The sequence below is a fragment of the Hyphopichia burtonii genome, assembly GCF_001661395.1.
Source record: "Hyphopichia burtonii NRRL Y-1933 unplaced genomic scaffold HYPBUscaffold_6, whole genome shotgun sequence".
Classification (NCBI taxonomy): domain Eukaryota; kingdom Fungi; phylum Ascomycota; class Pichiomycetes; order Serinales; family Debaryomycetaceae; genus Hyphopichia; species Hyphopichia burtonii.
Window position 1 is genome coordinate 325,444 of NW_017963733.1, and position 14,591 is coordinate 340,034.

General features: G+C 36.5%; 5 protein-coding genes across 5 annotated transcripts; all 5 read right to left on the bottom strand.

Moving 5' to 3' along the window:
• Window positions 1-519: 519 nt before the first annotated feature.
• Window positions 520-1,598, bottom strand: HYPBUDRAFT_153530 (tRNA (guanine(9)-N(1))-methyltransferase). Its single transcript, XM_020221595.1, has one exon. The coding sequence runs from the start codon at window positions 1,262-1,264 to the stop codon at window positions 650-652; it is 615 nt and encodes a 204-aa protein (XP_020075023.1). The 5' UTR covers window positions 1,265-1,598; the 3' UTR covers window positions 520-649.
• Window positions 1,599-1,703: 105 nt separating this feature from the next.
• Window positions 1,704-9,755, bottom strand: HYPBUDRAFT_127097 (uncharacterized protein). The gene is made up of 4 exons (XM_020219369.1): window positions 9,325-9,755; window positions 4,883-5,085; window positions 2,437-4,555; window positions 1,704-2,208 (listed from the first exon to the last, which is right to left on the bottom strand). Exons 1-4 carry the CDS (start codon window positions 9,478-9,480, stop codon window positions 1,753-1,755), a joined length of 2,934 nt encoding a protein of 977 aa, XP_020075024.1. The 5' UTR covers window positions 9,481-9,755; the 3' UTR covers window positions 1,704-1,752.
• A 181-nt stretch (window positions 9,756-9,936) lies between these two features.
• On the bottom strand, window positions 9,937-11,116 carry HYPBUDRAFT_153532 (cationic amino acid transporter). Its single transcript, XM_020221596.1, has one exon. It carries the CDS (start codon window positions 11,002-11,004, stop codon window positions 9,967-9,969), a length of 1,038 nt encoding a protein of 345 aa, XP_020075025.1. The 5' UTR covers window positions 11,005-11,116; the 3' UTR covers window positions 9,937-9,966.
• Window positions 11,117-11,345: 229 nt separating this feature from the next.
• FAA2 (Faa2p) lies at window positions 11,346-13,574 on the bottom strand (the record flags this gene model as incomplete). The annotated part of the gene is made up of 1 exon (XM_020219803.1): window positions 11,346-13,574. The coding sequence occupies exon 1, from the start codon at window positions 13,545-13,547 to the stop codon at window positions 11,346-11,348; it is 2,202 nt and encodes a 733-aa protein (XP_020075026.1). The 5' UTR covers window positions 13,548-13,574.
• Window positions 13,575-13,923: 349 nt separating this feature from the next.
• Window positions 13,924-14,533, bottom strand: HYPBUDRAFT_153534 (SAGA histone acetyltransferase complex subunit). The gene has a single exon (XM_020221597.1). The coding sequence runs from the start codon at window positions 14,303-14,305 to the stop codon at window positions 14,042-14,044; it is 264 nt and encodes an 87-aa protein (XP_020075027.1). The 5' UTR covers window positions 14,306-14,533; the 3' UTR covers window positions 13,924-14,041.
• Window positions 14,534-14,591: the final 58 nt, after the last annotated feature.

Here is a 14,591-nt window from a genome sequence, read left to right on the forward strand (position 1 = left end):
TAGGCGATATAGAACCTGGGTAGGTGATTGCTATCACTCCCGCCCACCGTCCATCAATTGGCCGCCGTCAAAAAGCGTCCCTGGAAGCAAATCATCACTCCGTCGAAGAACTTGATCAATTCTAAACCATTCTCTTTCAAACTAACGATACGTACCTAGTTAATAACAAGAATATACAAACTGAACGATGCTATACTTGTTAAACAATTGTTACAAGAGTTATAAGTTGGGAAAGTAGAAAGAAAGAGAAACTGTTGATAGGTGATTTTTTTTTGATCTGAGAGTAAAACGACAACAACGAAAATTCCACCAAAATTGAAAAAAAAAACAACAAAAAAATGGCCTTGTTTTCTCGACGCTCTTTTCTACAGCTTTACACCGCTCTATATCCGTACTACAATCGCACTGAACTTAGTAAGTGTCCATACTACTCTAAGGTTGCCAGCTTAGCTTGCTTTATGCCTTATTAGCTGGGTCTGATTCGTAAGGGGGGCGCAGTCGCCTTCTGATTTTAGAGGGGAGAAAAATAATGTCGATGATTATGTAAGCAATATATTATAGGTGTACGGATGTTTGTGGATTAATTTTTTTGGAATTGTAGACCCGTGCACCCGGACTATACATTTTGCAACTCTATATACATGAGGGCCTACGCCAGCTGATTAGCTTCTGGTTCGACAGAGGACTCGGTGGCCGGCTCAGTGGGCTCGGCCAGTGTGCCGTGGGCTTTGATCTTTCGGGGAGGTAACACTTCGTTGAACGCTTTCCCCCAGTCCTTATCGTTTTCAAACCATTTGCAAGCGATTTCGTAAACATGGGAGGTGGCTAATACTTGTCGGCCATTCATCTTGATATACTTATCGATGGGTAATCTACCCACTTTCAAGCCTAGTTCCTTGGCTTTGTTAACACATAGCTTCTTATGTCTGTTTTTATCAACGATCCCTCCTATAATGTAAGTAGTATCGGGCTCCAATTGTTCAATTACTTCGTTGGTATCTGCAGTTAAATAAACGTATTTATCCTTTTGGGTTTGGTCGATTATATCGCTGAGCTTTTCGTTCTCTTTGAACGGTAATCCCTTCCATAATTTATATTGGGATACTGCTTTTTCAAATCGTTCTTTTAAATTTTTATTGAAACTGCTGATTTCTAACCCAACTTCATATTGACAATGTCTTTTGGCACTATAGCAACGGGCTATTTGACTGCTCAAAGATACAATCTCCTTATCGTTCATCAAGTCGTCAAATTCACAGTCCATAATGAAATTGATCCCGGTAGTTTTTTGCTCGGTTGGGAGGTTCTTGGACTTTCTCATTTGATGGTAATTTTGCTCTCCTTCTTCCTCCTGTTCCCTCTCTTTCCGTCTTTGTCTTGCTAGCTTTCTCTTTTCTCGTTTTTCAGCTAGATATTGTGGTTTGGTTTCTTCCCATTTCTTTCGTTTTTGAAGCTTTTTCCATGCACTTTTGGACATTCCTTCGGGAATCTCAACCTTGGGTCTCTTATTCTCTTGAACATCGCCTTCTTCGTGCTCTCTCTTATGAGTCTCTACTTTGGGCTCGTCTGCAACCCTGTCGGTACTCGCCACCTTATCCTCTTCACTCATGGTATCTTATGTATAAGTTAGATTGGGGTATCTGATGTAGTTTATGGAAATTTTCAGTTTGATTTTTATTTTTTTTTTTTGTAATGAGCATCAGCTCTCGATTTAGAATAATTCATTAAAATATATTTACAATTACTATATAACTAGTTCCCGAAATTGAACATCTTGTCAAATGGTAAGTCGCTGAAAATATCAAACTTGGATTCCAGCTCCATATCTAACCTAAACCTATCAATTCCTGCAGGGCTACCGGCCATTCCTAATCCAGTTTCTCCTATGCCTCCTCCTGGGGTGAAAAATTTACCTGGCGTTGGCACTTGATTCACTTGCACTCGGGATGAATTATCTTCATACCCTGGCGTCAACCCACTAAGGTCGCCTCCGTTATTTTCATCTTCAAATATTTGTTTGTCATGTTTAACACTGATCAAATTAAGCCATAATCTATCTATACTTGCATTATCAACAAAGTCAAATCCAAAATTACTATCGATATTATCATCATTGCCAGTTTTAAGGTTCGATGGTTGATTGCTATTATTAAGATAATCCTCCAGATTGATCGTACTTGGGAAGGTACTTTCACTATTTACCTTGTTCTTCATGGAACTGTTGACCGATTCATTAGTAGAGTCCCCACTCACACTATCATTTGAAGAAGGTAATCTATTACTTCTCAATTGTTGCACTGCTTGGGTGAAAGGCGAGTTTCCATTAGTTTTCTCATCGGCTGACATAGGCGGTAACCCTTGGTACAATTGTTCGTATTGCTGCTCAACCGATTGAGATTCCTTAGGTTTATTTTGGTTTTCACCAACTTGTGAAACTGGTGATGTCTTAATTCCCATAGTTTTATAAAATGAATCAACAGTACAATGCGATTTACCATATTTAGACAATGTTGTTTCACAAATTTGAATTAATTCCTCTAATTGTTGAATTGAATATTGTGGTTTACAAAGATTTTCTGCCAATGGGTGGATATCTTGATAAAATTTTGTGGAAGTAATGGTCTTCAATAGAAATGTGTGTCCTTTAGTAATTCTCCAAGCATAATAATATCGATTACTAATTTTCGAAATTGCCGATATTGAAACTTCAGCACATCTAGTTAAGCATGATGAAAACCGACATAATGATTTGAAATAATTCTTATAGTTCTTATCATTATTTAATCTTTCATCATGACTCGTTTGTCTCTTCATATCAAATATCATAAAGTTAATCTTAACAATTGATGCTAAATTTGTCTGATTTGATTTATGAATAACTTGTTCTAACATTGGATTAATAATCATATCACAGATAACTTCACTATTACCTAATAAATCACTATAATATGGCATTATATCTGCAGTCGAGATTAAGAGTGCTTTTTTCAAATAAAAAAATGATAATGATACATCCTTTGATTCATAATATAAATAAAAATGGAAAAATAACGAGATGAAAAATGAATTAATCGATAAATAAAACTTAGTCAAATAGTTTCGGGTGAAAATATATTGTTTTTCTTCAGTTTTCAATGGTGATAAACAATCTTTCAATGTACCAAAAGTTTTTCCCACGTATACTTCGACATCGGATACTAATTCAGTTAATTCTTTCATCTTTATTTTACCTTCGACATTCAACACTAAAGTTAATACTGGTTTCAACTTGTACATAATGTCTTTACCAGAGAAATATGCGTCTGTGATATATTTATCCAATTCTGGATCTCTAATTGTTTCATTCCCTGGTTCGTGGAAAGGAACTTTTGTATCGTAATGCATTTTATCAATTGACATTGGATTCCCAAAAGTATAAGATAAATAAACATCACTAGTTACTAAAAAGTACCAAATTTTACGACCTAAATGATTCAATTTAGGATCGTTGCATACATCTGGAAATTTATCAGGCTCTCTATTAAGTCCCAAAGAAAATGCCATTTGGATCAACATTGCACCAAGAACTTGACTATCACCTCCATCAGCACCATCACCGTCTTCAGGAGCATAAGTATGATAAAGCCTCATGTAGAAAGCAAGTTGTAAAACAGTGAAATTTGTTTTACGTAACAATTGGAATTGATCAAGACAAAGTTGTGCAACATCAATGGTATTTATATTGATTGGATTGGATAATAAATATTTTAGTTCTTGAGCTTTTGGTGATTGAGCAGTTGAGTTTAAATTCTCCTCATTAACAGAATTTTTATTACAAAATAATGAAAGATAAGATAATCGACAAATGATTAGTAAAAGACCAATTGTAGCTAAATCTAATTTTTTCTCCACGGTTAATTTATCAACTTTCTCATCTTCATAAGACTCCGGCCCAATTATATTGGCAACATCTTTGTAGAAAGAAAATTCATCTAAAAATGGCATAAATTGGTATAACCAGGCAAAGTAACGTTTGATTAGTTTCCAAATAACTTTCTTTTTTGGTAAGATAACTTGGATCTTATCAATTAATTGTAATTCCCGATCAATTTGACCATCATAAAAAGTTAAACCAAGAGGTAAACCATTAGCATTTAATTTCAGTTTTTGTACATTACGTTCAGCCCTTGCCTTTAAAATATTATTATAGGGAACCATTTCGTCATAACCATCAGTTTGTAAAGCTCTTTTTTCAAACACTGCTTCTGGTAAGCCATCAGAGTTACCTCCCTTCACTATGGCATTGGCAGTTTCTTGGGAGATTTCATCTGAATTATTCAGAAACACAAGTGCACCTGAATAACCTTTATTAAATGATTTTTCCTCCTTTTGCTTAATAATATAATCCCAAAGTAATCTTAAACCATAGTCACGTTTCATTAATGAAGACCAAGCAAAAGGACCAAAATTTATCCTTCTTAGAGGTTCCTTAACATGGATTGAGGTGTAATCTTCGAAAAAATTTATCGTTTCTTCAGGGTTACTATAAGGGTTGACACCAATAAAGTCTTGGTACCTTGGGACGTCAAAGGGACATGGTTTTGGATTTGCATTAGTAAGCTGAGGTGAAAAGCTCTTAAAATCAGTTGGACGCGTTGGATACAGCTCTTTGTACATATCCGGTTGCTTCATTGTTGAAAAATTGATTGGCGGTAACTGAATTGATTCTCTGTTTTGTTTATCATGAGGAATCGTGGATGTGCTTGACTGATTTCGATAAAAGCTATTACCTGATGGTACGGGGGATGACCCCAGTCCCCAATACTTATTGGCCAGTGGATTTCTGTCAGGGGGTGGAGAAATCAGTGGATTTACTGGTAAATTGGTTGAGCTAAAGCCATACATAGATGTATTGATTTCTTTTGGATTGTGAATGGGAGAGTTACTTGAATTTTTACGTTCTGGAGCATCGGTTGCTGGAACACCAATAGAAGCTTCAATTTGCTTCAATCTTTCTTTCAACAACTCGAGCTCACTCTTAGAAATGGTCACCCCGTCATCAACATGAGGGTTGGCGTGAGAATCGTTACCCACTTCAGTCTTTGCCTTCTTTGAATTCTTTTTAGTACTCAGCGAAATATCATTCGTAAACAGTCTAATATCAACATTGAAAGGATTTATCTCCTTTCTCCTTTGATTTCCATCAGCCCCATTACCAATACCAGATTCCACAAAAGACATTGGTTTTTTAGCTGATGCTTCATATGGTAACACAACCTTGGGGTCTGTTGCAAGTGATGACTCAGCACTGGAGTCATAATAACAAGACTCAACTAGATTCGCCTTGGTACATTGCTCACACGGTTTCCCCTTGCTACAACGAATCTTCTTTCTTTTGCAATTGGAACAAACCAAGCTTGACCTTTTCCGCTTTCTAGCTGGTGGGTTTGAAGAGACTGGTGGTAGGGCACTCATCCTTGATAATTGGAAACTGTTGAAGCAATTAGCAAAAGAGCAGCGTGTACTAGAATTTTGGGTGGCGAAAAATTCCAGCTACTTCAATCCATTGAAAAGTCTGTATAATTAAATATTGTAAGTATCTTTTAATTAGTCAAATGTTTTTTTTTTTTTTTTTTTCTTAATTAATGAGCACACCCGCATGCCCCAAGATGGCAACTCCGAATGTTAAAAGCGAGTTATCGCCGGCCAGGCTGAACACTAACAAAACAAAAAAAAAAATCGACAAAAAAAGTTCAATGAATGAAGATTGCAGCCATTTACAGAAAACACGGAGTTTATTATACATTTATTAAGTGGTATTCTCTATCTATATGGTTATACTATCTATATGGTTATACTATCTCTTGGAATACTCACGAGTCCTATTTATCTAGACGGGTAAAAAATTTGATCCAAAGGCAAGTCACTGAATAGATCAAAATATTTTGAACCAAGGGCATCTTGGATCTGGTCTTCAGCCAAGTTTTTATCCGACGGAATTTCAAAGAAGGTTTTGTCGATTGGGTTTGTAGTGAAGTCGAAAGGCTTTCTGTGGTTAGCAGTGGCGGGCGAATGACCATTGGCGGTCAGTTTCTTATGATTTTTGGCTGGCTTATTGGAGTGATTTTGTGAGTTATCGGGTTGATTGTAGGAAGAACTGTCTTGTTGCTGATTCTTTTGTGCTAATAATTGTAACCAGCTTGAATCGACTTCGGGCATGCTTTTATAGTTATTGAAGTTTTCAAATTCGTTCTGCATTGGTGTCCAATCGTTTAGAAATCCATTCGACCCGGGTACATCATCCTGGAGATTCAAATTGGGTATATTGGCAAAATCACGAGGAAGAATACTACCTTCGTATTCTTTGTAATTTGATTCCTTTGGTTTATCAAAGATTTGATCACTGGGATTGAGTAAAAATGGGATTGGAGATTTGGAATCAGTAGCTGATTTATGAAATCGTTGGGCAGATTCTTGTTCATGGCTTCGTGATAGAGATTCCTCCTCTTTTATTTTCGATATATTTAACTCGTGTCTTCTTTTGGCTATCGAGACATACGAATCCTTATTTCCTCTTCTGGAATAAAGTAATTCATCATGACTTTTGAACATTGATTCCAAGTTGATGGGCTTGCAATTAACCTCCATCCATTTCTCCAAATAAGACATACCCGATTTTCCCATGGCAACTAATTGTTCCAAAGCTCCACAATCACAAACATCAACATTTTTAAGCTCAGCCATTTGTCCATAAAATTCTTCATTAGTCACAACACTCAACATAAAACTATGAGCTTTTTCAATTGTCCAAGCAAAATAATACCGATTACTCAACACATAGGCTGAAAATAAAAAAATTTGTGAACATCTGATCATTATATTAGAAATTTCAATCCGTCTTTCAAAAAGTTGTCTATATTCAGCATCATTTTTAAGCTTTTCATAGTGCTCAGGATCACCTTCCAGTTGATAAACACTAGCGGTATTTCTGCATAATCCAATTATGAGTAATTCATTACATCTATGAATACAAAATTGAATGTTTGGATTTATTTTTAAGTTAGCCCCTTCACCAAAACACGATTCACTTTTGAAAATAAAAGGTAAGATGACCGGCATCACTTCTTCAACCACTAATGAAAACATCTTGGTTATATAAAATTGGCGCAATTCTGGATTACCCTTTTCGTCATAATATGATACAAAATAAAATGCAAGAATCATGAAAAACAATTTACATTTCAAGCAAATTGATACTTTCAAGATTTTTGATGAAGAATAACTTATTTCATTGGATTCCAAAGGTTTTATGTAATCAATTAATCTTCCGAAACTAGCAAATGCTCCAACTTCAGCATGATTAATATATTTAGTTAATTCTGACATCTTAGCTTGGGAATCAATTTTCAAGACCAATCTCAAAATATGTTTGGTTGGGCCTTTAAGAAAAGCTTCATTAAATTTGAACGTATTATTCACTGCGTCATCCAATTGAACATCACGTAAATTTGAATTACCTGGCTCAGTAAATGGCGGTAATGTATTATAATAATCCGAATTGATAGACAAGAAAGTACCTGATGCATAACATCTATCAAAATCCTCAGTGCATAGATGGGCCCATATCTTACGCCTCAAGTTATTCTTTCTTTTATCAAGGTTGGAATTTTTCACATCACGCATTTCACGGTTAAGTCCCAAGGAATAAGCCATTTGTACTAACATACCGTGGAATATTTGGTTTTCAGCATCATCTATCCCATTCCCATCTTCTGGTGCATAACAATGATAAATTCTTATATATAATGCACATTGTAAAACTGGAAGTCTACCCTTTTTCAATAAGGCAAATTGATTAAGACAAAGATGAGCTACGTCAATGGCTTGTAACAGAATTGGGTTTAATAAAAGATAACATGTTTCATGAGCTTTGGGAGAAATAGAATCCCCAACATTTAGCCTTGATTCATTTATATCAATTCTATTTGAAAAAAGTGAAACATACGATAATCTGATAACCACAAGTAATATACCAATTGTAGAAAAATCAATACGTTTGACTATATTAATCAGAACGAATTTTTTATCTTCGTAACACTCGGGACCAAATATCTTCTCCAAGCACACTCTAAAATCAAATTCGTCTAGAAATGGGAAAAATGGATACAAGACACAGAAAAACTTTTTAACTAAAAGCCATAATGCTTTCTTTTTGGGCAAAACTGAAAGAATTTGATCAATAATTTTAGTACCATAATGATCAAGCTCATCAAACACCGTAGCCTTAAGTTTCGGATTCTTGTTAACTGAACTTTTTAGTTGATTAGCATTATCGTTATCAATAACAAAAGGCATATCATCTTCTAAATTATCATTCAACTCTCTTCTAGCGAAGTCTTCGTATGAGTTATCAACTTTGCTTTCGCTATCACCAGATATAGAATTAGCCAAAAAAGTTGGTCTGGGCAACTCCGATAAATCTTTTGAAGCGGAACTTATGGGACTCTGAAGATTACTCAAAAATGAAGGATTCAGTAAAGATCCATTAGAGCTGACCGGTGAAGAATGATATTGATCAGCATTCCTAACTAAATCTAGAGCATTCAACCTACTTTTAGCTTTTTGATCTTGACAATAACGTCTTAGTATGGCTAACCAAAAATCTTTCTTCAGTACAGCAAACCATGCAAATGGTCCAATCATCGAACTTTCTGCGTCATTATGAGCATCTGGATCATCAGACACCGAGAACTTGGACACTTCATAAAGACTTATAGTTTCTTCTTCATTTTGAAATGGGTTAACCCCCAATTGATATCCTTTCAATAGTGGATATAAGGATTTTGGAGATTTTTTACCCTGGGAATCTGAGCCGGTTGTTTTTTCTGGTAAAAATCCGGGGAATTTAGGATCATGCAAAACATTCATATCCAAGAAAGTTCCGGAAATATTCAATGCTTGATGTTTTGATGCATTTAAGAAAACTGGGGTGGGATACAGTAGAATTTTATATTTAAAATGCATATCATAATAGTTCACGTCGATAATATCACTATCTGGAGAATCCAATTTGACATTGTCAGTACTTCTTGTTGGGTCCGGTTGGGTTTTATGTTGTTTCAGTTCAAGCGCAATAAGTCTGTCCATTAATGTATTTAATTCCGATCTTCTGATCTGAACCAAATCCTCCTTTAATTCATTCTTTTGTTGACCATCTTTATCTCCAGTTTTAATATTTGGCTTTTTATTGGGTGGTGGTTGAACAAGCGATACTGGAACTTTAGAATTTTCAATAGCTTTATCTAAAGAATCTTGATTATCTTCTGCTTCATGGTTACCATCTACTAACCAATTAGAGTCATATATACAATGCTTGACGGTATTACTCCGTACGCAAGAGGAACATGGACGTTTCTTATCACATCTAATTTTTCTTTTTTTGCAGGCCAAACATACTAGAGATGGTCTATTTCTCTTCCTTGATATGAGTTGAGACTCCATTTCGACGGAAGGTTTCCCAAACAAGGGCTACTTGAGCATTGAATGTTTCGGGAAAATTTAAGTCTTTTAGTAGAAACTGTCTGTGGAAATCTCAACGGCTGAACCCTTTAAATTTAGACTTACTAATCTGACAAATGCAGCTTGTGATTTTAAGTAGAGGTTGCTATCGGGCCTGAAATGTTTGAAAAGCAAAGAAGCAGCTTATCTGTAGCAAGCTCTTATTTATTATCGAATAATTGGATAGTTAAGCCTTGAATGCTACGCTTTTCCCAGATATTAATTGAAATCAATTTATCAATATACTTAACTAAGTAAATGTCTGCTTATAATATCTTTTTTTTTTTCTTTTTTTTTGGTTCCGCCCAAATTAAAAACACCCGTACACACACCTGAAGCACATAACTGCAAAAACTACAATTCCTCTTTTTATTCAAATAAATAATTTTTTTGTTTTATGGACAATGTCTAAAAGTACATATATAGAGACTAGTTGGTAGAGCCATAAGCATGGTTATTGTCGGAAGAGACGGCATCACCATTCAACAATCTGCGTTCTTCTAAAGTGCCTCCATTCTTTTTAGTTCTTGATGGACCAGAAGTATTTGTAATTTCATTTGCCGAACAGCTGTCACAATCAGACTCGTTATAATTATCATAGTTTTCATTTTCGTTATAGAGAAAAAATTGAATGAAAATGGTAAAGTCCAAAGCCAAAGTACCAAACGAACCAGCTAACCAAGAAGAATTAACCCAAAGATAATACCAAGAAGTATCAATGGCTAAAATGGAGATAACATAGGTTAAATTACCTAAACATGCAAAAAGGAAAAACATAAATGAGATACCGTCACAAGATTTACGTTTAAAATTAAGTAAAATTTGAGGAATACGAGAACCCAAGTATAAAAATGCACATAACCAACCAAAAAATTGAGCTAATGGATCATAAACTAAATCTTGAGGTTTCTTATGGTGTTTTTTATTGGCATCCTTCAAATAAGATATATACCAGCCAATCAACCCGGCAGAAATCACAAGAAGTACCATAAGACTCTTGTAAAGAGTCGTCATTAATGGAGAAAGAGAATCCGACTTGGAAATTTGTGACTCCTCATCAATATTAGCACCCTCTTGTTGTTCAGGTTCCTCTGGGCGTGATAACACGGTTTCTAAAACATCTTCATTCATAGGATTGGCAGGAGACAAGTGAACATAATCAGGGTTAGAGTCTCCGTGGCCGTAAACCAAACATTGCCAAAGTAGAACAACATCGGCCAATGTATAGTAAATTGCTAAAATAATCATGGTCGGAAGAACTCCTTGTAAAATCGACCCCAATACATTAAAGACATCCCCGGCTAACCAAAGGATTACAAACATTAAGGATAACCCTTCAGCCGACTTTCTTCTAAAGTTCTCATATATTTGAGGAGCAAACACAATAATCCAACAAGCTAATGAAATGGACCCCGTCAACTGGGACACTTGATAAGCATCGATTATTATAGGTGGAGGTGGTGCCATTTCTATCACTTAAACAGTTTCTCCCAACCCGAAGTACGTACTAGATATCAGTAATTCAACTAATAGCAGAAACAAACTCTAGTATTCTGGAAATAAACCCTGTTTCGGTGACTTTCTTCATCGCATTCCATTTTTTTTCATTCTTTTTTTTTTTTTCCTTCATTTTTTATTTTCGTTTTTGGTGAGGAATTGGGTTTCTGCGTGCGGCATCATTTGTGGAGACAATTCCGTTTTATTAGTCATAGGCTGAATTACTGCAAATTACTGTAAAGCCATAAAACAACAGCTACAGGCTTACAAGATGAGAGATGCAATCTGAGTATGTGTATTCGACAAGAAACCTACAATTTGGAGTGCTCAACCAAAGATCTTTCAAGATCATATAATCGGTTGAAGATGGATGCAAAAAACTTTGAAGCAACACCTCGTTTGATTTTGAAGGTGGGAGTGACAACGTTTCTATCTAAGGTGAGTGGGTTAAGCTCAATGTGGATATTATGGAGTTTTTCCAAGCCGTTTATGCTACTGCTGACATTTTGATTAATTTTCTTCAAAAAAATGGCTTTATTTTCGACTTTATTGAGTTCTTGAAAGATCTCGGCGACCGACATATCAGCTCGATTGTACCCACATTCGTCGTTTAGGAACTTGATTCCCAGCTCGTGGGAAATACCAACGATTCCAACCAACCAATGTCTGATGGAATCACCATGGATGTATAATTGTTGTATGATTGGATTCTTCAGTAGGTAAATGTTTTCAATTTTCTCGGGTGATATGTATTCTCCTTGAGCCAATTTGAAGAAATTCTTAACTCGGTCGATGATGTATATGCGGCCGTTGTTGGGATCAATACGGGCAATATCTCCACTACTAAACCAGCCCAGGTTAGAATCTAAAACCTTGCTTGTCTCTTCATCATTCTTGAAATAGCCTGGGAATACCCCGGGTCCTCTTATTAATAGTTCTCCCTTGTGTTCGTCAACAGTGTAACCCATTTCCTCACGGCTAACCAATTTCACCTCACATGATACCCCAGTGCTCCCACAGGATCCTGGTATGCACTCATAGGGATGACCTTTGGTGAAAGCTCCGGTGACTTCTGTGAGTCCATACAATTGACTTACACCAATACTTAAACTAGCCTTTAAGTAGATCAACGTTGCAGGGTTTATGGGGGCCGAAGCCGTCTGAGTCCAAATCAAGTTATCAAATCCCAACATTTTTTTCAAGTAAGTATAACCAGGATAGTTATCTATCAAATGGTTCTCACCTTTGGCAGCATCTCTAACCGATTGTCTTGACGTTTTATACTGAATGATTTTGTTGATCAATTGTGCATTAATTGAATCGGTTTCTTGAGCTATATACGATTTAACCACCGATTCAAGCTTGGTAAGAAGCCTAGGCACAATTGAGAAATAATGAGGCTTGAATATCTTACAGTCTTCAATCAAATTGGAAAAAGCATCTCCCCTTTCACTATTGGCAGTGATTGTACGAGGAAACCCAAGATAGTACCCAGTGGTTAAAGCAAATGCTGAAGTTCCTCTTTCGTAAATGTGGGTTAAGGGTAAGTATATTAAGGCTCGTCCGTCTTTGATCTGAGGAATTTCCGTGGCAAGATAGCTCATAGCACTAGCAATGTTAGCCTGAGTGATTTTGGCTCCTTTTGGATTGGACCCAGTGGTACCTGACGTAAATGAAATCGTATAAACTGTTTGGGGCAAGGGAGGCAATTCATTTTGCGTATTAATCGATCCCAAGAGCTCAACCTGGTACATATCATGGACTGCAATACGTAAATCTTCACCCAAGGTAACCATTCCATTATCTTGATCGGTCAAAGGGTCCATCGAAACAATGGCAATGACATTCTGCAAGCTGGTAGCATTTGCTTGCTTGAGCTTCAATAACATCTTGATTTTGTCCTTAGAACAAATAATTATGGGGCTTTCGGTACTCTCCAATATATGTTTTGCAACATTTTCGCCTAGAGTATCGTACAACGCGGTGTTTGTAATAGAATAGGATGAGCATGCCAAGTCAGTTAATAGCCATTCCATTCTATTTGCTGAAAAAATTGATAAAACAAAAGAGATATTGTCGTCGTGAAAGTCGTATGAGCGATACTTCAGTTGATGGCTTAAAATCTTTTGGTGGCTACTCAAATTGGTGTCCACGAATGGATTATTATTCAAAACATGTAATATACCTGAACCCAAATTTTGTTTTCTAATATTCACTTCCTTATAAGTCAAGGACTCGTAATGGCCAGCTGATTTGCCTGTGGTGTAATCAATTGGTCTGGATCCAAAACATGGTCTATCCTTGAATAGCTTCACTGAATTTTCAAACAATCGATGATGAGTATCCAAATCTGGATGAAGATTAGCAACCAAACTTTGTGGATGCATCTTGTTTCTGTACACTGGAGATTCATTCGGCGGGTGTGCTTCCATGTTGATTGGAACAGCATCGACCACTCCCAACTCATCAAAAGGTAATTCATTGGGAATTAAAAGTTGGGGGTCGGGATGCATCTCTTTCGAGAATAAACTAGTTGCACCATTATTGGTTTCAATTGAAGTTCCTGCAAGCTCTTTAGACATAGTTCGTTAACCGGTGGTGCAACTTAGACCTTTTGCACAACTTAGCCGGATCTCTAACCATCTTATATACCCAGTGAAGGTTTGGAACAATAATTACGGAGGAGAAGAGAAGCTCCCCGCAATAACCTTATCCAACCATATGTCAACGGGTATCCATCCCACTTGATCCCAACTTCTCATATATCCGGGAGAGGAGCTATGTCTTTACATCGTCGGAGTAATACCCGACATTATCACTGCTTGAAGTGCAAGTCTTTAATACGGCTCTGCGAATTGAATTACGTCCGCAAAAACTCAAATACTTGATTCCCAATAAGTTTATTAAGTTATGCTATACTATTTTATATGCTAAGAATATATATTATACAAATTCTACTTGGTATCTGAGTCCTCACCCGTGAGAATACCTTGATACCCCTGAAGAGCTATCTTCTCTTTCGTTCAAGGCACTTGGTCATATGCTGAGCAAACCGACCACCAGCTATTTTCCTTCCACAATTATCACAGGTGAAGTACCTGGAGGTTTCTGACGATTTCAATTTAGCTTTATCCTGGCCATATATATCGTTTTTCAGATTGAGTTGCTCGTTGATGATCACATCCTTGGTCGCATGCTTGCCCTCTTCTCCCACTGCTTCTTGGTATGACTTGAATCTGGTTAGACTGGCTAGGACCTGCTGCTTAACCATATTATTAATCATATCCCCAAACAAGGATTCTGCCTTTTTTGCCGTTGTTAATATTACTTTGCTCTAGTTGGTTGCGTCTAGATCTTATCAAACCATACATACAAGAACCTGATACGTCACTGGGGTCTCGGACATTCTGTCTCTATCTACTTTTCCATAAAACCCTCTGGATGCCTCGCCTATAGACAATATTCAAGAGAACGATACTAACTGTGAGAATCTGTTAGATCTGTGCTAAAGATGGATAAGTCAATCTCTTTTTCGTTGAATTTTTCAGGGCCTCTTC